This window comes from Coloeus monedula (genome assembly GCF_965178545.1).
Source record: "Coloeus monedula genome assembly, chromosome: Z".
In the NCBI taxonomy this organism is placed as follows: domain Eukaryota; kingdom Metazoa; phylum Chordata; class Aves; order Passeriformes; family Corvidae; genus Coloeus; species Coloeus monedula.
In genome coordinates this window covers 48,482,785-48,505,396 of record NC_138822.1, presented here as the reverse complement: position 1 = coordinate 48,505,396, position 22,612 = coordinate 48,482,785, and the positions used below count along the sequence as shown (strand labels likewise).

General features: G+C 36.5%; 1 protein-coding gene across 1 annotated transcript; it reads left to right on the top strand.

The window, feature by feature from the left end:
- Nucleotides 1–4,320: 4,320 nt before the first annotated feature.
- Nucleotides 4,321–22,534, top strand: MFSD14B (major facilitator superfamily domain containing 14B). Its single transcript, XM_082301013.1, has 11 exons — nucleotides 4,321–4,388; nucleotides 7,452–7,514; nucleotides 9,746–9,873; nucleotides 10,748–10,862; nucleotides 11,827–12,045; nucleotides 13,110–13,223; nucleotides 13,774–13,845; nucleotides 16,380–16,492; nucleotides 17,388–17,485; nucleotides 19,269–19,426; nucleotides 20,936–22,534. Exons 1-11 carry the CDS (start codon nucleotides 4,380–4,382, stop codon nucleotides 21,137–21,139), a joined length of 1,293 nt encoding a protein of 430 aa, XP_082157139.1. The 5' UTR covers nucleotides 4,321–4,379; the 3' UTR covers nucleotides 21,140–22,534.
- Nucleotides 22,535–22,612: the final 78 nt, after the last annotated feature.

Sequence of the window (22,612 nt, the reverse complement as noted above, 5' to 3'; positions counted from 1 at the left end):
TTCTTTATGTAAATTGCGTGGAGTTTTGTTGCAGGGTGTTTTCTCAATGTGGAGATGAGCACACCCAGTACTTCTGATACAACTTCATGGTAAAGGCAAGTGTGAGGTGTTTTTAGAAAACTGATTTTGAACCAAGTAAAGAGTTTTTACTGCTTCTTTTAGTCTGTAGACCATAAACTATTTTCTTTCCTTAAAAAATAAGTTGATCCTTGATTAAAAATCGAAAGCTTCTGTGAGAGTGTATTTGGGAACTAGAGAAAAGATGAACATTCAGAAGTAACTGTCTGCATCAGTCCATTTGATAATGTCAGTGAATTTTCCTGGTTTCATGATCTCAGTTTTCCAATGCAGTTTTTTGCACCTGTGGTTTTTTAATTAATCTAGGCATTTAGTACGCTGTCAAGAAAACTGAAAATCATCAACTGCAGTCTATGTGGATCATAGATTGGTAGTGCTAGTATATTTGACCTATAATGCTTGTCTTAGTTTTAACAGGTACATGTTCCTTTCAAGATTTGAATTTTACTTTTCCAGGTCATGGCTTGAATCAAAAAGACTATGGTGTTTTCTGGTTTTTTTAGTAGGTCAGTGCAGCTAACTGTAAGCTGCATGATACTGCTAGAAATGATATGCAGGCTGTTTTAATCTTCATGCATGTCTTTGAGTACGTATTATCTTTCTGCTAAACCATATAAATCTCAGGTCAAATTTGTATGCCATAGAAACATTATTAAAAAACCTCAAACACTCCAAAACTTCATTTTTAGTAGCATTAGAAATGTTTGCTAAATGCAGACCAGATACGTATGGTGCAGCAACTTGCTTAGTGATAAAAAGGTGTGAGGGAAGTAAAATAGAGGCAGGAGAAGGTCTGGGGCATCCCTTACCTACTCTACTATAAAATTTCCTTTTTTCAGAGGAAACTGCTTTGGAAGGGTTCTTCAGACTTCATTGTAATTGGTGTTAAGTGGCATATGGCTTGGCAAAAAAACATTCATAAAATTGTTATCCTATTAGCTTATATAGAAGTATTTACAGACTTCTTATATGAGGACGATTTTTTTTTTACCCCTCTAGCCTTTGCAATCTTTACTATTTAGAAATTAAAAATTGCATGATAACCTATGGAGAAATGTTAATGCTTGAAAATTATCAGCCTTCCAGAGATAGTCTTTGATCTGTGATATTATATTGTTTCCCAGGAGAAAGATAATTGTTTTCTTCAAATCTGCATGCTTTGAAGCAAGCTACAATGTAGAAAATAAATTGAATCTTACTAACTAGAATACACTGTTGCTACAGGTTTTGATAAACTGACAGATCTAAAAATTCTTAGAGATTTGTGCATTTACTATTTAAACAATAGGAATTTCTTCAAAGTTTTTACTACAGACGGTAAGCTTAAATGAGTCCTGTAATACAAGCATTTTCAAAATGTGATTTCTACCATTTGGATGAAAATTTTTGGGCAGGGGAGAAACACCATAGGTGTCTGTGTGCTGTGTTCATCATAGATTGTCTTGACTTTTTTGGGTTCAGTGGGAGAACCTGAGTTTCACACTTGCCCTCCTCTCCAATTCCTGAAATGAGTCAGGTTGATATTTATCACTGGATAATGTCCTTTCAACTGAATTCTGCATTATTAAATTGCACTCTTCTGTTGAAGTGTAACAGCTTTGGATTGGCTGGAAACACTGAAAAACAAACAGTCTTTTGCAGAACAGTTGTTGGGGGAAAGGCAAAGAGTAATTTTAGAACACAGAAACTATGTAAAACAGTTACTATGCCGAGGGGTAGTTAGAAGTGAAAAAATCATGGAATGCTTTTGATTGGAAGGAACCTTGAAGATCATCTAATTCCTACCCCCTGCACCAGTGGAAAAGATTCCACACACTAGATAAGTTGCTCTGGGCCACATCCGTCTAGCCTTTAGCACTTCCAAGTATGAGACATCCACAACTTCTCTGGGCAGCTTGTTGCAGTGCCTCACTACTTGTTGAGTAAAGAATTTCTTCCCAATATCTAATCTAAATCTCCCCTCTTTTCATTTAAAACCATTCCCCTTCTCCTATCGCATTCTGCCCGTGTAAAAAGTCACTCTCCTTTTTTTAAAAGTCACTCTTTTTTAAAAAGACCCCTTCAAGCAGTGAGAGGCCACAGTGAGGTCTCCCTGGTGCTTTCTCTTCTCTTCTTGGAGGCTGAACAGCCCCAGCGCTCCCAGCCTGTCTTCATAGGAGAGATGCTCCAGCCTTCTGATAGCTTTATGGCCTCATCTGGATCCACTGTAACAGGTCCATGTCCTTTCCATGCTGATGGCTCCAGAGCTGGACCCAGTATTACAGGTGTGGTCTCATGGGGGCAGAGTAGAGAGTCAAAAATCCCCTCCTTTCACTTGCTGGCCACTCTTCTTTTAATGAGCCCAGGATGCAGTTGGCCTTCTAGGCTGTGAGTGCACATTGCTGGCTTATGTTCAACTTTTCATCCACAAGAACCCCCAAGTCCTCCTCAGGGCTGCTCTATAGTTCTTCTCTCAGTCTGTGCTCATGTCTGGGGTTGCTCTGACCCAGGTGCAGCACCTTGCACCCAGACCTCTTAAGACTTCATGAGGTTCTTATGGGCCCACTTCTCAAGTTTGTCCAGCTCTCTGGATGGCATCCTGTCCTCCTGTTGTGTCAAGTGTGCCGCACAGCTTTGTGCCATTTGCAGTCTTGCTGAGGCTGCCCTCAGTCCCACTGTCTGTGTCATCAGTGAAGATACTGAAGACCACTGATCCCAGAGTAGAGCCCTGGGGGACATCACTCATCACCAGCCTCTACCTGGACACGGAGCCATTGACCACAACTCTCTGGCTGCATTCATCCAGCCAGTTCCTTATCTGCCAAATAGCTCACACTTCAAAGCCATGTTTCTCCTCTTTGGAGATGAGGGTGTCATGTGGAACTGCGTTGAAGGCTTTACAGAAGTCTATGTAAATGACACCTGTCAGTCTCCCCCTATCAGCCATTGCTGTCACTGTACCAAAGGCCACTAGATTGTTCAGCACCTCTGCTTAAATCTCTTCTGGTAAGCAAGCAAGCAAGCAAGCAGCAGTTCTGGTTAAATATGCCTTTCCCAAGGGTTCTGTCCATTTCATCTAAATAAAAAGATTTCATTAATCTCATCTGGGATCAAGTCCTTTGATCTTCAATGGCAGCAGTTTCACAGAGTCATGAGTACTTTGATAGTTTGCTAATTCTTTTTGGAATTACTTGTTGACCAGTAGAATAGTTCCTCAGGCTGTAGTCTGTGTTTGCAGATACAAGCATAGAATCAGTTGGTCAGCAATCAACAGAAAACAGTTGTACAGATGACATAAGCAGATCCTTATTTTCTCATATTTTGGCATTTTCAAATACAAAAATTGTTGCTCTTCTGATTATGGACATTGTCATAGTTTTGTTGAAACAATGCTGTGACTTAATAAAGTGGATCTGTCTTGTTGTCACTTGTGGAAGTGATGCCTTTTCCTGGTCTTGAAATCAAGAATCAAGCATGGTTAGAAGGGAAAAAGGAGTTTTACCTCAGTATTTATTTTAAGGATCTTTAGGTGCACCACGTCCAGGTGGAATGCACTGAAAAGCACACTGCAGTGCACACCCACAATAGATAGGGTATAACATTATAGGTCTTACTAATCTATCAAAGATTCCCCAATGAGAGGCTCGAGTGAGCCCCCCTCCCCAAGTAACCTTTTCCTGGATGGTTGTGTCTTAGTTTATAGAATGTGTTCTGGAGAGGACCTTGGAGTCTGGGGCTTCTAAGATGTTCAGTCTCCTGACTTAACAAAATAAGTCCAAGAATGTAGGCTAAAAACCACTAGGAATACAAAAAGCTATGAAAAGGTATATAAAGAGGGTATAAGAGAAAAGGCAAAAAATCATCATGGCATCAGAGGAAGCAGGAAGCATTTGTCACCCTGTTGTGGAAGGGTTGTGAATAATGCTCGAGGGGGGGAAGCCTAAAGGCATGTTGGAGGTGAGAGCAGTACAGCACAGTGTCAGGAATAGGGTAAATAATTGTTTTCAGTCAGCAAGTGTTCAAGGGAATAAACTTTTTCAAGTTCCCTAGAGGTCTTTAATTGTTTTGTAATACAGAACAGTTTCTCCTTGCTTGTTTGGCTTATTGTTGTTCCCAAGGGCTTGGTTAATAGGTCATGCAGAAAACTGGTTATGCTCAAAACATGTTTGCAAGAGATACTTGCTTATGTAACGACCCGGGTGGGTACAGCCACTGCATATGTTTTTGTTTCTTAGCAACAGGGTATCGGTCGGCCAAGTGTATACCATGCCGTGGTGGTCATATTTCTAGAATTCTTTGCCTGGGGGCTCTTGACAACTCCAATGCTAACAGTAAGTATCATTCATCAGCTGTTAATCTTGGTGATAGTGACAAATGTTAATTTGCTAATTCCGAGGGATTTGGGATTTAATTTGCTTTACATTAGTGCGTATCTCATTATCTGAATTCCAGAAGTCTTAACACCTGAGATCTGGACTGCTGAAAGACTGTAAGATGAGGAAAAATAAATTAACTCTTCTGTACTAGTCTTTAACTCTTATTTGCCTTTCAGAGTGACACCAGTTTAGTCTATTGATCAAAATATCTCTGGAAATTCTGGCTTTTTAAAGACTTCGTAGTTCAACTCATCTTCCTGTTGTAACAAGTGAATAAACTGTGCAACCCTTTGTTAACTGTGTATACTTCTGTGGGCTGACTGTTCTGCCAGCATATAATTTACAGTAAAATGTAAAGGCATTCATGTAAGAAATTGATTGCATAAGTATTTAATCTGCTCTGGTTATTTTCCAGATGAACAGAAAATTTGAGTGCTTGGTAATAGGATATGTTTGAAGACATGGATCTCATTTATTTTAGTAGGGCCTGCCTATGAGCAGTTGCAAGAGGTCTATTAGTCCAGGTTTTCATCAGCTGGTATCTGAGACCACTTTGAATACATGGCAGACAAAGTTTTGTTGGGATCGAAAGAGTTAATTTCTTTCCTTCTCCAAACTACAAATAAAATAATGTACATAACTCTTGGAATGTGTTTGTCTAACCTTTCCAATGACAGTCACTGAACTTCTTAACATAACTTAGTAATAAAAAAGTTCACATAAAGAGTTAACACATTTCCATAAAGCAGGTGTCTCACAAAATGACTGTCCTGACATCTTGTCTTCCTGGTGTCAAAATACGGGGAAGCTTACTGTGTGGTCTTTCTTATATTTTCTTTTTCTTTGCTTTTTTCCTTAACCAAAGTGCTCAATTTCAACTGGCCCAAGTTTGACACTTCTCTTTTAAAAGGATAAATGTGCAAATTATAATTCTTACAGATCTGCAAACCCCCACCCATTTTAATAATACTGTATATTAGGTGGGTTCTTCAATAGTTCTCCAGTAGTATACTCCAGTTGGAGTAGGTCCATGGTTGAGGGTGTTCATCTTTATTTGTAATCAGCTTTGCATGCACTGAAAGTCTGCTGTTGGGTATATATAATTTCAAGTCTGGTTTGATACTTTGCACCTTTCTGTCTTATGATGTGTTTGTGGTAGCTTACATTGGCCTGGTTATCAGGCAGCAGTATTAGAAGTCATGTAGAGATTTCTTCTGAGCAAAGGTCAGCCTGCTCAAGCAGGTTTGTCATGTAGGAAGGGCAGAAATGGAAATGGCTGGCCTGTTGGTCAAAGCTTGTGGTTACTCAATTCTTGTGTTTTTTTAATGATTCTGCAGGTCATTGTCAACTTTCAATCTAATTAAAATGTTGTGTACTATGAAAATACATTGTGTGTATTTTTAAGAGCTGAGATTATTTAAAGTTCATTCTTTAAATTGCTTTTTCACTTCTTTTGACATATGTCAGCAAAGCTGTACTGTTTGTTACATGACACTATACTTGGAGAAGAAAAGATTTAAGGTGTTTATAAAGCACACAAAGGCTGTTCTCGTCAAAGACTGCCCAAAGCTTATGGACATTACTTTTATTTATGGACTTTTATGCCAATGTTAGTAAATTACCATAAGCAATATTAATTACTTAATGACATGTTCTGTCTTCAATACATATTTTTTTGGAATATGTATCTATTGGTAGAACTTGAGTATAGCAGTTCCCTCTACCATTCTGTCAACTTGCATTTCTCTTGTCTATAAAGTAACAGGTTAATCTTGAAAACTTGAACTTAAGTGGTTGTCTTTCAGGAAAAAATACTAGAAAACAGTTGACAGGTAATTAGATTTGACTCTCTGAGTTTCCTATTTTTGTTTGTTTTGATTTATTTTTTTTTCCTTTAACTTAGAAGACACCTGCTTTAGATCTGTAATTTGAACACTGACTTTTTTTTTTCCTTAATTAGTATCATAAGATTACTGTTCTAATAGGTGAAAATTTGTTCCAAATATCTAACCAAAATACGATACCAGAAGGGAAAAGTGATGTAAATAAGGAGAATTATCTGCCCAATAATTAATATGAGAACCACCACTTTTATTAAACCTATGATTTGAGAATCTCAGTCTTCCTAGAAGAATAATGCTGGTACTTTTCAGTGACACTTTCTCAGTATACATGTAAGTAATTTTTGTAGTTGGTGGCACTTATTTATAAATATCAGGAGCAAATTAATGTGAATTTTGTTTGAATGTAAATTTTTGTGCATATGTGCTTTGAACATCACAATAACTTTTTTTAGTCAACCTGGTAGCGCCTCTGAGGCCCCTTAACTCTCTTGCATATTTATGGTAAATCTGTTTAGTGTAGATTAACATTCTTGCCCTTGAATTAGGACTGCTGGTAAAGCACCTTACATGAATTCGTAGCTGTATTTAAACACTCAGAATTCTTGCTGGTATTTTTAAGCATCTGCTTGTTAATTGGAGGTGTTTCTAACTGTATGGCTATTTAATAGCTGCTATTTGTTCCATTGTGAATGTAGCACTGTTTTTTCCTCATCAGTGCAAGTTAGCTGAATCTCATTTTCACTCCTAAATATCAACAATGTTTGAGTCAACCTTTTGAAGGAATTATCTGCGTAAAAATTTTGTAACTTGTACCACATGGAGATGGTTTTTGCTTACACTGATCCTCTTTTTGAGCAAAGTGTCCCAGACTATCTCTGCATTACAGTCTTTGCCAGCAGAGGAATTTATGCCAATAAATTGATCTTAAATCTTGTTTCCATTTTCTTGTGAAGACAGAAAAGAGGTAGAAGATACCTTTTTTTCTGCTTGTTCCAGGGGTTTGGGGTTTTGGTTTTTTTTTCTCTTCTTTTAGTTTTTATTTTGGGATGGGATACTTTTCCTTAACAAGTCCTCATAGAGCTATCCTGTTTTACAAATCAAATTTAAACTGGGAATCAACTTTCTCCTGTCTCTCCTGATGAAAATAATGCTTTTTCCCCCCCCCCCCCATCAGGTCTTACATGAAACATTTCCCCATCATACATTCTTAATGAATGGTCTTATTCAAGGTGTTAAGGTAAGATTTTTTTTAAACCTCTGACCTAAATATTCTGTGTGTTCTCATATTTTAACTTGTCTCACCTGCATTCTCCATAACAACATACAAAACACTGAGAATGTAGTTAATTTTAAACCCTTTTTTTCACTGTAGGGGTTCTTTCTTGGGCTCAGTTCAAGTTTTACTGCTAAGTGGCAGCATCTTGAAACAAATGGAATGTTTCTCAGAAATTTAAATTCCTCTCATTTGAATAGGTACCACTTGTAGGTATTGTAATCTTGGTAAGGATCTGTCTGAGAATAGAACTAGGTTTTTATTGTCTGCTTCCTAATGTTAAATGATTTATGTCAGAGGCAAATTAATGCAACCATGATGATACCATTGAGATAGAAAATGAAGCACTTAAACACTGGGATTTTGTCTTAAAATGTGGCCTAAGAGCTAATTTTCATGAGGTTGGTTTTATTTACTGGACCTTTTTTTCATCAACTCTTTTAACATTCTATGATCCTCAAGATATTCAGGACAGCTTATAGCTTACTTACACCACTGCATTCACGCTGCGATTATGCTGGATTGTGGCCACAAAAAAAGCTTGCAAGAGTTTTCTAGGATAACTAATGTAAAGTCTTTTCTTTGATAACTGTTGTGCTGAGAGACTGCAAAGCTCTTGCTGTAACTTATGACTAAGATAATTTATAGCACTCAGAAATTACTTATCTTTATGTCCTGTAACAAATGCAAAGCATTGCTTTTAGTTGTAAGAACATGATGTCTTTAGGACTGACTTGCTGTCTTGCTGTCTTTTATGGTGGATTGGCAGAACACAATGCACTCAGGGTGTTGGTTTATCTCAGACTGAAAGAGGAAGTTATCTTCTCATTGTTCTCATAGAAAAACAAAGTTCCTGTTCCTCTTCCTGTTTTCTTTCAAGTTTTTCACTCACAGTGCAATGTAACTGTGTATAAATAGTAGTAAATAGAGGGGTTCCCATAGATTTTGTACAGAGGATATCTGTAGAAAAGTGCATTAATGTCATGAATGTTTGGATTGCTCTAACAGGTGTAGTAAATGGAGGAGCTTGTACTTCCATTCTTTTTTCTTTAAAATTTTGTTTATGAAACATCGGAAGTGTTTTTGGTGACAGCAAAATATGTTAGTTCATATGATACTGAAATCTGATTCTAAGGAGCAGAAACATTAATTTCAACTGAGTAAGACATACGTCTTTCTGAGGATTTCGTAGTCTGGCTTTATGGCTTTTGTTCTCAATCTCCTTACTTGAAATGTTGAAATCAGTTTGTTGAAAGGATTTAGCAGAACAGTTATTTAGTACAGCAGCCTATGTTAAACTTGTGACTATATTTGAATAAGAGAGGTAAGCTAAAGTTAGCCAGAGCAGACTTCCAGTATGTTAAGGTGCTTACAGAACCATGCATTTACTCATGTTTGGACTCATGGCAGAGTTGAATTCATAAGTGAAGAATGTACTAATTCAGAGGAACTGTTTCCCAGTTCCCAGTTTGTTTCACAAACCCATGAAATCCTTTACTTATTTTAATTCTCCTGTGTAATAGAACAGATTTGTGACCTAGGTTCTAGGACTTCAAGAAATTTTGGAAAATCTAGTATTTGCTCCTTAGTCAATTCCTTCTGTTTTTACTGTACATGTGAGTCTGACCTTCTCCATGGGAATCTTATTATAGCGTCCCATGATCTCAAGTTGTCAGACTTGCTCAAATGGTCTTCATAGTTCTTGCACTGTACACAATATGCAATGAATATGTAGTATAAAGCAGCAAGTGTTCTGTTAAATTTGTTTCAGAGAGTGGTTACGTTACCCAAAACTCTCTCGGGACAGTCCAGATTAGAGGGCAACTTGGGTTTGAAATCTAGCACTGAATCTCTTGATAGAGGCTAAGATAGTGTCCTTTGTGGAACTAGACTGTATTTTGGAGATTTTAAAGAAGATTTTGGAGTCTGTATTACTTCTATATCGAATCAAATGGATCTTGAAAAAATCTATGCTGTCTTTTTTTTTAAATTCACTCAGGTTTAATAGATTTGAAGCACAAAACATCAGAATCACAGAAAATTAGACTGTAGAACAAATTGTGTACATTTTCAGTTATCTACAACTTCTGTGTTTAATTGTAAATCAATTTTAAATTTAACTTTCTTGTATTGTAGATAAAGTGAGCCTTGGAAATGTAGATACAGACATATTAATTGTTTTTCTTCTGTCACAGGGTTTTTTGTCCTTTCTCAGTGCTCCACTAATAGGTGCTCTCTCAGATGCTTGGGGAAGGAAATCTTTTCTTCTTCTTACAGTTTTCTTCACCTGTGTCCCAATTCCATTAATGCGAATAAGCCCATGGTAAGTGGTACAAACTGCAGTAGCAAGCTTGTCAGGAGAGCAGATGTTCAATCAGAGGAGTAGTTTGGGGAAATGGAAGAGAGACAGTAAGACAAGAAGAAAGCATCTTTCCTTTCAAGACCATGTTGGTGTTACTCTGGAGCTTTTCTGTTCAAGATGTGTTCAAACCATGTATCCTAGAAGTAGAAATAATGGAATGTGAACTATAGTCACACAAGTAAAACAGTACTTGCAAGGATTTGATAATCCTGTCTAACTCTGTTTTAAGATCAGCTGTTAATTTTTTCCCTTGGTGACTGACAGTAGTAAAGATATTTTAAAGCTAAATGAGCCTTACCATCTATTTGCCACAGAAAAGTATAATTGTTGCACGTGAGATCTTTTAACTCTTTCATTAGGACTTTGAGACCAAGTCAATACTGCTAAGTAAGATTTCAGTTTCATTTACATTAATTGTGAAACTTGAAGAATTACAAAAGAACTTTGTGTACACTGAATGCATTCAGAATTCAGCTTCCACAGCATTATATATATGATAGTTTATTCCTTAACTGGCTGACGAAATTACTTCTAAGTTCATTTTTCATAACTTAAACTTGAGAGTGTAAAAATCTATAGGTACCATGTCCTCAAGGGGCTTATTCTTTTAGGCTGATGTAAAATAAACAGAGGAATATAAAAAAGTTAAAATGCTGTTTTCTAGTATTTAAGTGAGACTGCACAGTCATTTATTCATTCATTCATCTTCACTAAAGTTCTGTGTTAGTTCTCTTGGAACACCCCTTTTACGCTTAAACACAAACTTGCTAATTAGTAAGATAAAAAGCAAGAGATCTTAGCTCAAACTCTCTAATTGTTGCTTTTGAATTATTAGGTGGTACTTCGCTATGATTTCAGTATCTGGAATATTTTCTGTTACCTTTTCTGTAATATTTGCCTATGTAGCTGATGTAACACAAGAACATGAAAGAACTACAGCCTACGGACTGGTAAGATACGCTCACCTTGGGAAGAAGGCCAGATTATGACCTTCATATTGAACTTGTGTTTTGATGTACAGATTGTTTCCTGATTAATGTAAAGATGTTGATAAAGGAATGAACCATGGCTCAAGACACTGGTTTAGAGTTCAGACAGTGAACAGAGTGCTATGTGCTTATGGGAACAAAAAAAATACTTGACAACTTGCATAGGGGGCATGTGTAAGAAAGAATGTCTTTTAAGTTTTGCAAACAAAACATTAAGTGTTAAAGACAATGCAGATAATGTAATCTAGCAATAGTTTTCCATCACCTGTAAGTTGTACTTCTAGTTCATGTGACTTCTTTTTAGTATGGAATGGCTTTTTCTAAAGTCAGAACAGTGAGGAAGGATGAAAATGCATAAAACAGTATTTTTAGTAACTTAGTCATGACCTTTCTTAATTATCAAAAGATGAGGAAAATAATTTAGTTAGTACCAACTAGTCCTTTCAATGCTAAAATAATTCCTGCTTAGTTTACTTTCCTAATATCTATATTACCTTAGGTTTTGGAGGTCCATTGGTAGATGTCCTCAGCCTTTGGACTTCATTTAGGCAAGCATTTAAATGTACAGACAACTTTTTCAGTCAAATCACTTCATAATTAGAAAACAAAGATTTCAGTCTATTTGAAAGTAAGAGCTGTTCTCCTTTGAGCCAAACCTGATTTTGGATTGCAAATCCTGTCTAGTATGGTGTGCTGTTGAGGAGGCTATAGAAACTTATTTTGGGCCCATGTTTACTGTCATAAATGATGTGTGGTTTATTTAATTTTTTTATGTTTGGTTTGGGTTTTTTACTTGAATTTTTACTGCTGTGTTTTTTAAATCACACTTTTGGGGGAGGGATGGTGGTGGTGAGCAAGTTACTTCATTTTTCTGTAATGGCAGAATAACCACTTTGATGAGTTTGTAAACTGTTGTTGTACATAGGTATCTGCCACCTTTGCAGCAAGTTTGGTAACTAGTCCTGCCATTGGAGCATACCTGTCTGCCAGCTACGGAGATAGTCTGGTTGTACTGGTGGCCACGTTGGTGGCTGTTGTGGACATCTGCTTCATCCTGATAGCTGTACCAGAATCTCTGCCAGAAAAAATAAGACCTGCTTCGTGGGGATCATCTATATCATGGGAACAGGCAGATCCTTTTGCAGTAAGATGCACTTCAATAAGTAATTATTAAATATTTGATGATTAATGAGTAATAATTATTAGTTGCAGTTTGTAAGCTTGAGAAATCTTCAATCTTACTGGTACCTTGACTGCCATATACCATAGTCTCTGTTCTCTGCTCTTGCCCGTAAAGATCTAACTACATTTAAAAAACTAAATCAAACCAAACTTTGTGGATTAAATAATTCTAGATTTGAAAATAATGTTTGGTGTGAAATCCAAAGGGACAATACTTTACTTTTCTAACTTATGTACTCTATTTTATTGCAAAGAGAAATGCTAAATTCTTACACCTCAGAAGCCAGTATTTTAATGCTTTACATATTCACTTTATAATTGTACTTCTGGCAGTGTCTTTCCCCACTCTTGATTTCCACTGTTGGTTATATGTGATTTCTTTCTAATAGAGAATGGATCTATAAAGCCTGATTTTTTTATAGGCATGTATACGAAGGGCTAAAACATACCATGCAGTCTTGTTCACTTACTCACTCAGATAACTTACATTTTTGTTGCACCTTAGTATCTTAAGAAAAGGAGGAGTGATTTTTCTTCATGAGATCCATCCTGCTGGGAACTGCTTGTGAATATTAAGAGATGAATGACATGCTCGAAAAACTGCAGTTACAGAATTTCTTTTCCACAATTTATTTGTTCCTTAAAGTAATTAATATGATCAGTGAACAAGTGTAAGAAATGTATATTATTTGCTAGCATCTTTCAAAACAAATTATTATTATGGAAATCCATTGGAAGACATTATGCATTTCCCTTACTATTATGTAACACTGTTTTTGGGGAATAGTTGATTTGGCACTGAACAGTAGCTTCAAAAGTCTTAACGGAAACTTTGCCAAAGAGTTGGATCCCCCGAACTGTATATAATGAGATTGTTTGTGACTTAAGTTTCAGCTTAACAATTTTCATGTGTAATTGTTTTGATGTGTATGCATGCACAAAAAAGGGAATCTGTCTTCTTTCTTTATGCTTTCATTAGAGTTTGTACAAATGTTTCAATACCTGCTTTGTTCTTTTTTTTTACAGTCTCTGAAGAAGGTTAGAAAAGATCCTACAGTTCTCCCAATCTGCATTACAGTGTTGCTCTCATATTTGCCTGAGGCTGGCCAGTATTCTAGTTTCTTTCTGTACTTGAGACAGGTAAATGTTGGTGTCTTCACATCTTACTAAGGATGTTTAAATAAGTATTCCCTATGACCTCTTTTTTGTTACAGACTTTGCTCAGAGACCTGCTTTCTGGCAAAGTAAAGCGTTAAAATTAAAGGCAGGGTGCTTTGCTAAGCCAAGAAAGCACTTGACTCCTGATGTATAAACCCTGCAATATCTTAAGCACATGTTAACCTTAAGCAGGCCTTGGTTCTCATTCAGTGCAGCAGTTTCTGGGTCTGTCTCAAGGATCTTGCCTGTTGAAGACCTATGGTGTTTGTGGGAGGGATAGAGAACTTCAGTTTCTAGATCCATGACTTCCTCTGTCTCCTTCTTTTAAGGCAGGCTTTTTTTTTTCCTTATAGTTTTCTTGGCAAAGAGTCAAGTTAAGGATTATTCTTCAAAGTGGACACTTCCTGTGTGGATCCTGTATAGATTTAGAGTACAAGCAGGGATGAGTGCTTTCTTGAGAAGATACTCACTGCTAGTAATTGTCCTGGATTGTGTTTGGCATTTGTTTTACGCAATTTCTGCTTCTCTACAGATTATAGGCTTTGGATCTGCTAGCATTGCAGCATTTATAGCTGTGGTGGGCATTCTGTCCATAATAGCTCAGGTAAGCTTTATTCTTTATGGTGCTTCATTTAAGCTTGTCTTAAACTTTTTATATGCTCTAATAGGCCAGTGTATCTTGCATTCACTAAATGTTGTATTTGTGATACAGCCTGCGTAAATTTCTTGCTTTGTATCAGCTTTCCTTAGAAATACTGGATCTGGACATCAGAAAAAATTTGCTAAACTTGGATCAGTAAATTCACTGGAATTCTGACTTAAAATCATAAAAATGGTGCAGGAAATTTGTTACTAAATGAGAGGAATTCTGAAAGGAAAATGCCTTATTTTAAATAAAAGTCATGCTACTTGCACCTATTCAATTGGCTTCTCCTATCAAACTTGCGTATGAGCAAGACCTGATCTTTCCAGGGTTACTCCTCAGCTTGGAGGCTGAGGAGCTGTGAGGCCTTAGTATCTTCTGGTCATATTTCTTAATTGGCAACAATGTGCTGGTTTTTCAACAGATCCTTTGTGTCTCTTGTAAATCAAAGAGTTTTTATGATATGATCTTTGGTATCTTTATGGATACAGTTTGTCTTCCTGTTTCGATAACGAGTAGGGGAATGGCATAGAGAGTATGTTCTAACCTTGTTGCCATTCTTAGCAGAATGAAGGTCTTACTATTTTGATATGAACACATTCATCAATGTTTACCAGTTTTACTGGTGTCAGTTGTGGCCTTCATTAGCAATTCAAGTCATTATTTTAATCCTTGTGCTGTGGTTTGTTCTGAGGCTGTTGTGTGCACTCACATTTGCCAGTCATACTTTATGCAGACCAGTATTTTTGCTAAAAATCTCTTAAGATGGCTTTCCTTCTGGTTTATAATTTTAAGTGTTAAAATGAGGAAAATCTATTGATTTTTGAGTTCTTTGAAGAGTACAGCTTAGTGAAATAATCTTTGCTTATTGACATAATCTTTGCTTCATAAATATTGATTTGTGTTGGCATGTTGGATATCTCCAGAAAGAACTGAATACATGAAGGTAGAATTACTGTATTTTTTTCTATGTAGCATTCAGACTAAAAATGAAAAGCAAGAAAGCTGGGGTGGGTGGCTGACCTTAGCTGGATGCCAGCTGCACTCAGCTACTTCAGCATTCCCCTTCCCAGCCAGACAGGGAAGAGAAATTGAGGTACAAACCAACTAGGTGGAGATAAGGCAGTTTATTAAAGTAAAAGCAAAAGTTTAGGTATGCACAAGCAAAGAGGGGAAGTAAAAAAAGGTTTTGTTTTCTGCTTTCCATCAGCTAGCAGTGTTGAGTCGCTTCCCAGGAAGCAGGGCTTCAGCACATGTACCACTTGCTCTGAAAGTCAAAGACCATAAATAACAAATGCCCCATTTCTCCTCCTTTCCTTAGCTTTTATACCCAAGCTGATGTCATATGGAATGAGTTATCCCTTTGGTCAGTTTAGGTCAGCTGGCCGAGTTGTGCCCCCTCTCAGGATCTTGCCTGTTCCCAGTCTGCTGATGTGGGGGAATGTTGAGAGAGAGCACTGGTGCTCTGCCAGCGCTGCTCAGCAGTAGCCAAAGCCCTGGTGTGTTATCAACACCTTTCCAGCTACCCACAGACCCTTCAGGGTTGCTGTGGGAAAATTAACTCCATCTCAGCCAGACCCAATACAATCAGGAAGAGAGACAAGACAAGAGAGGAGGTGTATTCTGCTTTGCAGTCTTGGTTCCTTTTCTCTGTATTTTCACTGAAGCATTGGTGAGTTTCTCCTTTTAAGGAAAAGTGTGTCCTCCATTAACTGAGTCAAGTGTCCATGTGGACTTTGCTTTACTAGGAAGTGTCTGCTTCTTGCCCTGAGTGTCTTGCTGTTGTATCTGAACTGGGATCTCCTTCCCCCTTAGAAGTAACAGTTCTAACAAAGAGAAACACTGATCTTTGGTTAGGATTAGCTTCCATGTGCAAATGAAAAGGCTGTATCAGTGGTGTAAAGAGTCAGTAGAAAATGTAATTAATGGTGCCTGGGAACCAGCCTTGGCCAAATTTCAGTGTGTATGATGAAGATGACAAAGCAGCAAGATTTACCTGTAAGTTTAAATGTAAATTTGCATAATAATTCAAATTACCTAAGGAGTTTACTTTTTTCTGAGCTAGTAGTCCTTTTTTCTCTAGTATTTCTAGATACTGGTAAATTCAAGTCATGTCCAGCCTGCACTATCTTAGCTTGGTAACAGCTTTTATTTTGGGGAACACTCTAGTCAGTAATAAAATGGGTTTGTAGAGGTGGAAATGAAAGCCTGTTTACACTGGAAATAGACACTGTCATCTAATGCACATAGAGAAGGCAGTACGTATGCTTCTTGATGTCCTAAAGCAGTAGCCCTTTAAGAATTAAGAATACCTTTGCATTAAATGTTGAAATTACTTACCTGCATTTTGGACTTCATACAGGGGAAGTAAGACGACAAATGGTATTAATTTCCTCATTATTTGAAAGGTCCTCTGAATTACTTTGCATGGGAGAAATTACTTTAGCAGTCTGACTTTTAAAAACAACTTTTGGTTGAACCAATTTCTCTTGCAGACTGTGTGTCTCAGTATCTTGATGAGATCTATAGGGAACAAAAACACAGTTCTCCTCGGCCTTGGCTTTCAGATCTTTCAGCTGGCTTGGTATGGTTTTGGATCTCAGCCTTGGTAAGCATACATTTTGGTATGGACACATCTGTTAAAGAACTGAAAGGGTTTTTCCCAAGAATTGCTACTATTTAATTCTGTTGTCATGGGTATTTAAGTGTTCTGTGAAATAAGCATTCCCATTTTCATTACACTACCAAAATTTGGTCTGTATTTTGCATATGTAGGAGTGGTAGAATTTCCTGTACATACAGCCCTTTTGCAAAGGAGTCTTGGCAACATTGGTCCACTGAGTGTTAAGTCTATGAATGTGCTTAAAACTTTTTTCTTGAACTCACAAGCTAGTAAGTAGCATGTTCTGTCTAGTAATTCCACTAGAGCTATTTTATCCATTAGGTACTGGACCTATACTTGTTTTTGTTTTTCTAACATATTCTCCTACTGTAATTATATTTGGTCTTAGAAACTGTCTAGAGTTTCTTCTGTTGGAAAAACTGTATGTTAAGTGGAGACAACTAGAACCATAAGCTAGAACAACTTCTGCTTTACCAAGGAGGAAGTCCTACTTAGAAGGATGAGTGCTTGTTGTTTATCAGAACACTTCCCAGTCAGTAGTTTCAGAAGCTAGAGAATTGCCTCATTAGGACACCCTGGGAAATTGTTCTTTTGTACAGCATTTGGAAAGTTTTGAAAGCCCACTTCACTCCCATTCCTGTCTTTTTCTCTGCTAGGATAGACTCAAATCCAATGTGCTTCTGTTCCAACAAGTTCAGAATAATATGTGGGAGGGGAGCAGGAAGATAACCAGATAATTTCCAGTCTCTAGGTATTTTAATAAAAACATTTTGAAAGGGCATTAAGCGTTAAATAAGGGTGCCCTTGTGGCTCTTTGGGAGTGTGGGGAGTAATTATAAGGGCAGTCTCACTTTTAATCCGAATTATGTATTTAACACAGGATGATGTGGGCAGCGGGAGCTGTAGCAGCGATGTCAAGCATTACATTCCCAGCAATTAGTGCTCTGGTTTCACGAAATGCAGAGGCAGATCAACAAGGTGAGTATTGGATCAGTTGCTGTTTACGCATCAGACTGCTTTTTTGTCTAGAAAGCAGAAGAGTTATCTGGGTGTACTTTTGAAGTTATCTTTGTGAGTTTTCACTTGGCAGTACCTGTGGAAGCCTGCAGATCTATGTAGAGAGGAAGAAAGTGCACAAATTCATCATATTTGCATTGTAAAATACATAATTTCTGATGAGCTACTTGTTGTCTTTCTTCCTGTAGAAGTAATACAAAAGCAACAAAAAATTTATCTCTTTTTCTTTTCCTTTCTCTAAGTAGACAGTGAGGATTAATGTAACAATACTACCTTTTTAATTGCACATTTTACCAGGTTGAAATAAATGTATTCAAGAAGCTTTATTTTTTGTAGAAAAGTTGGTCCTTTGTATTTGATACAGTACTTTAGATCTTCAAGGAATAGAAAAAGAAGCGAAAGGAGCCAGTTAATCTGAGAAAACACAAAATTTACTGGTTTTGATGTGAAAAGCAATGTGCAGTCAGAAAGTACTCCTCCTTTAAAGTGAGATGAGAGTAGAAGTCATCACAAATTAGAACACTGGTATATAAGAAGTGAATTTAGTGTTCTCTTTAAAAACTGCTGTACATGTAAATTTTAAGTATTAGTTATACTTTAGCATTGTACAACATGAAGTTAGGTAAATGCAGTTAATCTGAGAAGTACAAACGAGATGCTGTTCCAGGAGGTGGAATTCTGTTGAAAGATACAAAATAGTGTTTTACATAGTTTTTTTTGACTATTTCCCTCTCCCTATTTTTTTTTTTTTTGTGACATTTTAAAGATTTTTCAAGATCTGTTTTCTGTTTATATCAGGAAATAACTAGTTCAGTTAAGCTGACAGAAGCCACTGAACTTTGATTTTGCATAGAAGAAACTGGCGTTAATAGCTTAAGGCTTTCAATAGTTTCAAGACTGAGGTTTTGCCACCTAGTGGCATGAAGATTTTGAACTTTCATGTCATCAATCCATGAAGTAAAAACTTGGACAGCTATCTTTTTTGCATGTTTTCTTTCCTCCCAGTTTACAAGTTACTGCCTTAAGAACAAGGCAGATTATTAATATTGCAAATTGGCATTTTTAGACTCTTGTTACATAAAGTTAATATCATCAAAACACTTTTTGCACTGTTGTCACAATCACTTTAGGAAGTCGAAACAGAAATATACCTATAGCACTTTGATTAATCAAGCTTTAAAAAGAATCCAGTGTAAAACTGCAGCCAGTCACATATTGTGAATTTGCTGCTATACACTTAATCTACTGCCCTGAGTAAGTTAATTGGTATTTAAATAAATGCTGGTCACAATTCATGCATATTTTCCCAAGCAGAGTTCTTAATGCTTAGGTACATTACTCTAAATTTCACGTGAAAATAAATGGAATGGGTACCACATTTAAGCTCTGCTGTCTTTGCTATCTTCGTTTTAGGCTTTGGGTGTAGGTGGAAGAACTCTAATATAGAAAATTAAACCTGCACATAAATTTCATAATCATAATAATGAAATATTATATAATGATAAAAATCATAATGCTTCCAGTAATCTGCAGGTATAGTGACAGAACTATGATGATGCAGAGGATTATTTTAATCCAACAGACTTGCCTTCAGTGTACTTCTTACATCTTAGAATGTAGAAATAATTATGATGTGATCTATTTTGGAAAAATTTATTAAAGTACATGCAGAACTCTTGGCTCTGAGCATTTCTTTCTTGCTTAAAAAACCAATCCTACTCTTTTTGGTTTTTTTCCTCATTAGGTGTTGTCCAAGGAATAATAACTGGAGTAAGAGGACTGTGCAATGGCCTGGGGCCAGCACTGTATGGCTTTATTTTCTTTCTCTTCCATGTGGAACTCAATGAATTGCTACCTGATAACACTTCTGAAAAAAAAACAAAGCAAAATCCCAGTGATAAGGTAAGTTCAAAATCTGGCGTGCAGTTTTCAATGTAGAACTCGTTAGGTCAGAAATCTATCTTCTTTTTGGTTGATTTAAAATATTCATATCTTATTTCTTATTCTTAAACTACTTAATTCTCACTTTTCACTTTTATTAAATTATTAAGATAGCTCTTAATTTAAATGTGATAGTAAATATTTAGATCTACAGTAGTGGCACCATTGGTTTCAGTATTGTAATGGTACCAGGTAGTTTTGTTTGATGTAAATTTACTGGAGTTAAAGTTTGAGTGAGGTTGCATCATTATAATTATCCACAGGAAGCAATCACACCAAATAGTGGAGTTGTAGGCTGTGTTATAGAGTAATAATAACACTTGGCAATGCAATGAGCAAGGACAGCTTTTGAAAGATTTTTTACTCCCTTCAGTGAAATCACAATCTTGTAATACTCAAAAGCTGCTCAGATCAATTAGCTGTTGTCCTACAAATGAGTGTATATTAATTTGTGCAAGTTCATTACTTCTTTAAGTATTTGTATGTGTAGTACCTCTTGAAGATTCAGTATCATTAAGATGCATTTTTGATGTGTTACCATCAGCTGCAAATTTGTGCCTCTGTAACAGAGGAGAATTGAGGCAAGGGAAACATATTACTGTTACTGTATACTTAGGTTCAGCTACTCTCCCACTTTATTTGAGAATAGCTTCCTACATTTCATTTCGTAGAATAAAAGTACGTTGGATTGACAAATCTCACCTTCTGATATTTATCTGGTTTTAGTTTACACAGATAAAGAAAAGTTGTTAAAGATTAGAAAAAAAAGCTGGGTTGTTGACACATTTCTTTTGTAGAGGTTTGTCATCAAACTTGGCTGATTTAAAATTTATCTTAAAACCTTTCTGGTGTTTGTTTTTAGTTGGGGCTATGAAATATGGGTAAGTTTTGTTCTTAAATTTTAAAATAAACTGCTTAGAACCAAGAGAGAATAACTCCAAATACTAAATTATCATACATGAACAATGTGCTGCAGTGAGAATGGTATGTACTACATAGCCTGCTATTACTTTGCGTAGTCATTTATTGTTTTTTCGGGATGCTTGTTTATTTTAACTTGTTTCTAGAGTATCTCAGCCATGGAAAAGTGAAGGTAAGATTTATTGAGTATTTGTACTTCTCGATGTTGAAACCTTATTCTGTAAATCTTCAGAAGAGTCTTGTTGATTTAATAGGCACATTTTCTAAAGAAAAAAAATGAAAGCAAAAATGAAAGTCAATATCTGTTTCATTTGCTAGGCAGCCATATTGTCAATTGACAATTTTATGTGTTTCTGATTTTTAGATCAGTGTTGAGATGAGGTGGAGAATTTGTGGGGATTGTAGATGCAGATAGGAACCTGTTTGCAAAAATTTTATAGTCACCATAAATATGTCTCTCATGATCTCCTGCCTTAGTGATGTAGTTCATAATGCAGAAGTCAATGTCTGAAACTTCATGAATTCTTTATGATGCTTGTATTCCTGTAGAGAGCTATCATTCCTGGTCCACCCTTCCTGGTTGGAGCGTGCGTTGTTCTTCTGGCTTTTCTTGTCGCCTTATTTATTCCTGAGAACAGCAAAGCCAGCAGTACCAAAAAACACAGCAACAGCATCAGCAGTAGTCGGAGTAACAACCTAGACCAAAGTAATGAAGAGGACATTGAACCATTGCTGCAGGATAGCAGTGTATGAAGGCTAGATTCTGAGGGGTCTGTCGAGCAAATTCATGCCCTGAATTGTGGCTCTGGAAGCTTGGTGGGAGATACAGAGTATCTTGCCTTTGAGAGGAAGGCAGCTGTGACAGGAGGTCACTTGCTGTACGATACTTGAGGTTGATGTCATGCTTGCAGGAGTGGTTTTTTAGAACAGCAAGTCACAAGCTGGTCTGATTCTACCCAATATTGGACTGCAAATGCTGTGTCAAATTCTGATATTGGGTAGAAACCTGAATGTACAGATAGAAGTTTTTTAAAAGTTTGAATGTTCAGTTCCCAAAATTGCAAGATAATGTGAAATAAACAGGTTTGAGCCAGAACAATGTCTGCCATCACTATTATAGGTTGTTCTGCATTTCTTATGCCTTCTGTCTGCATCTATGCCACATGTAGTCTCCATGGTACTGGAGGCACTGATCTCTATATAGTTTTGGTACCTGAAATACTGGGTATCAGTGAAATTCTCAAATATTATTTACTAACAAGGAGTCCACTAGTTACCAGAAAGCAGTGATGAAACTGAGATGGCAGAATTCTGAATGTGTGTGATCACACATGACAGTAATTATCCATACTGAAGGTCATACAGAAACTGTAAACCCACATTCTGGAGTAATTGGTTTTGTGCAGTTAAAAGCAAATCCAGATGACGATGACACCTGAGAGCCAGGTCCCATTAATGTTTCCCATATAAAAAAATAAAATTTTAATTTTAAAATGAGCAGGGTCAGAAATACAGGCACTTGAGTGGGTGCCAGAGTAGTTTACATCAAGAAATATATGTATGTACTGCATTTTGTCACTTTATCTGCCATATAAAACAATATTTCCTATTAATTCCTTTCACCCCTGCCTTAACTGCTTCTTAGTGTTCAGTTATTAATCATATTTAGCCTTCATATCACTGTCTTACCCGCTGAATATCATGGATATATTTATATCAGATTTTTTTTCTAAAAGATTCTTCAAAGGTGTTACAAATGGTTACAAATGTGCTAATTTTTAGAGACATTTTATGAAGAATACACAGATTTATATGTATTTTGCTTCAGTGTAAATGGACTATTAAACCCAACTTTAATGACGTACTCCTATGAATGTTTTATATGTATGCAGTGTAGATATTTGTAAGGAGTTTTAATTTTTCCAGATGGGGTTCTGTGTAAATCATGTATTTATAAATGTAATGAGGGTATGGACAGTTATACAGTTTTTTAAAAAGATTGTGTATTGACTGAACAAATTTTAAAAATACATATTTTGAAACTTATTCCACATTGAGCACAGATAAGAAACCTTTTGTACTATGCGGTTTGGTTTTTAAGTTAATAAGCTTCCTAATGCATAATAAATATAAATATTAAGCTTTCTAGGTTTTGTGAGTAAGTGCATGTTCTTTCAAGTTCACTGTTATGCCTTCTCTGCTTCAGAACAGAAGTGGGTAATCCTG

What these genes read in the sequence shown, in the direction of transcription:
- MFSD14B (XM_082301013.1), top strand. An exon ending in GTCTTATTCAAGGTGTTAAG is followed by an intron (nt 7,515 to 9,745) that starts GTAAGATTTTTT and finishes CTTCTGTCACAG; the next exon opens with GGTTTTTTGTCCTTTCTCAG. An exon ending in AACAGGCAGATCCTTTTGCA is followed by an intron (nt 12,046 to 13,109) that starts GTAAGATGCACT and finishes TTTTTTTTACAG; the next exon opens with TCTCTGAAGAAGGTTAGAAA.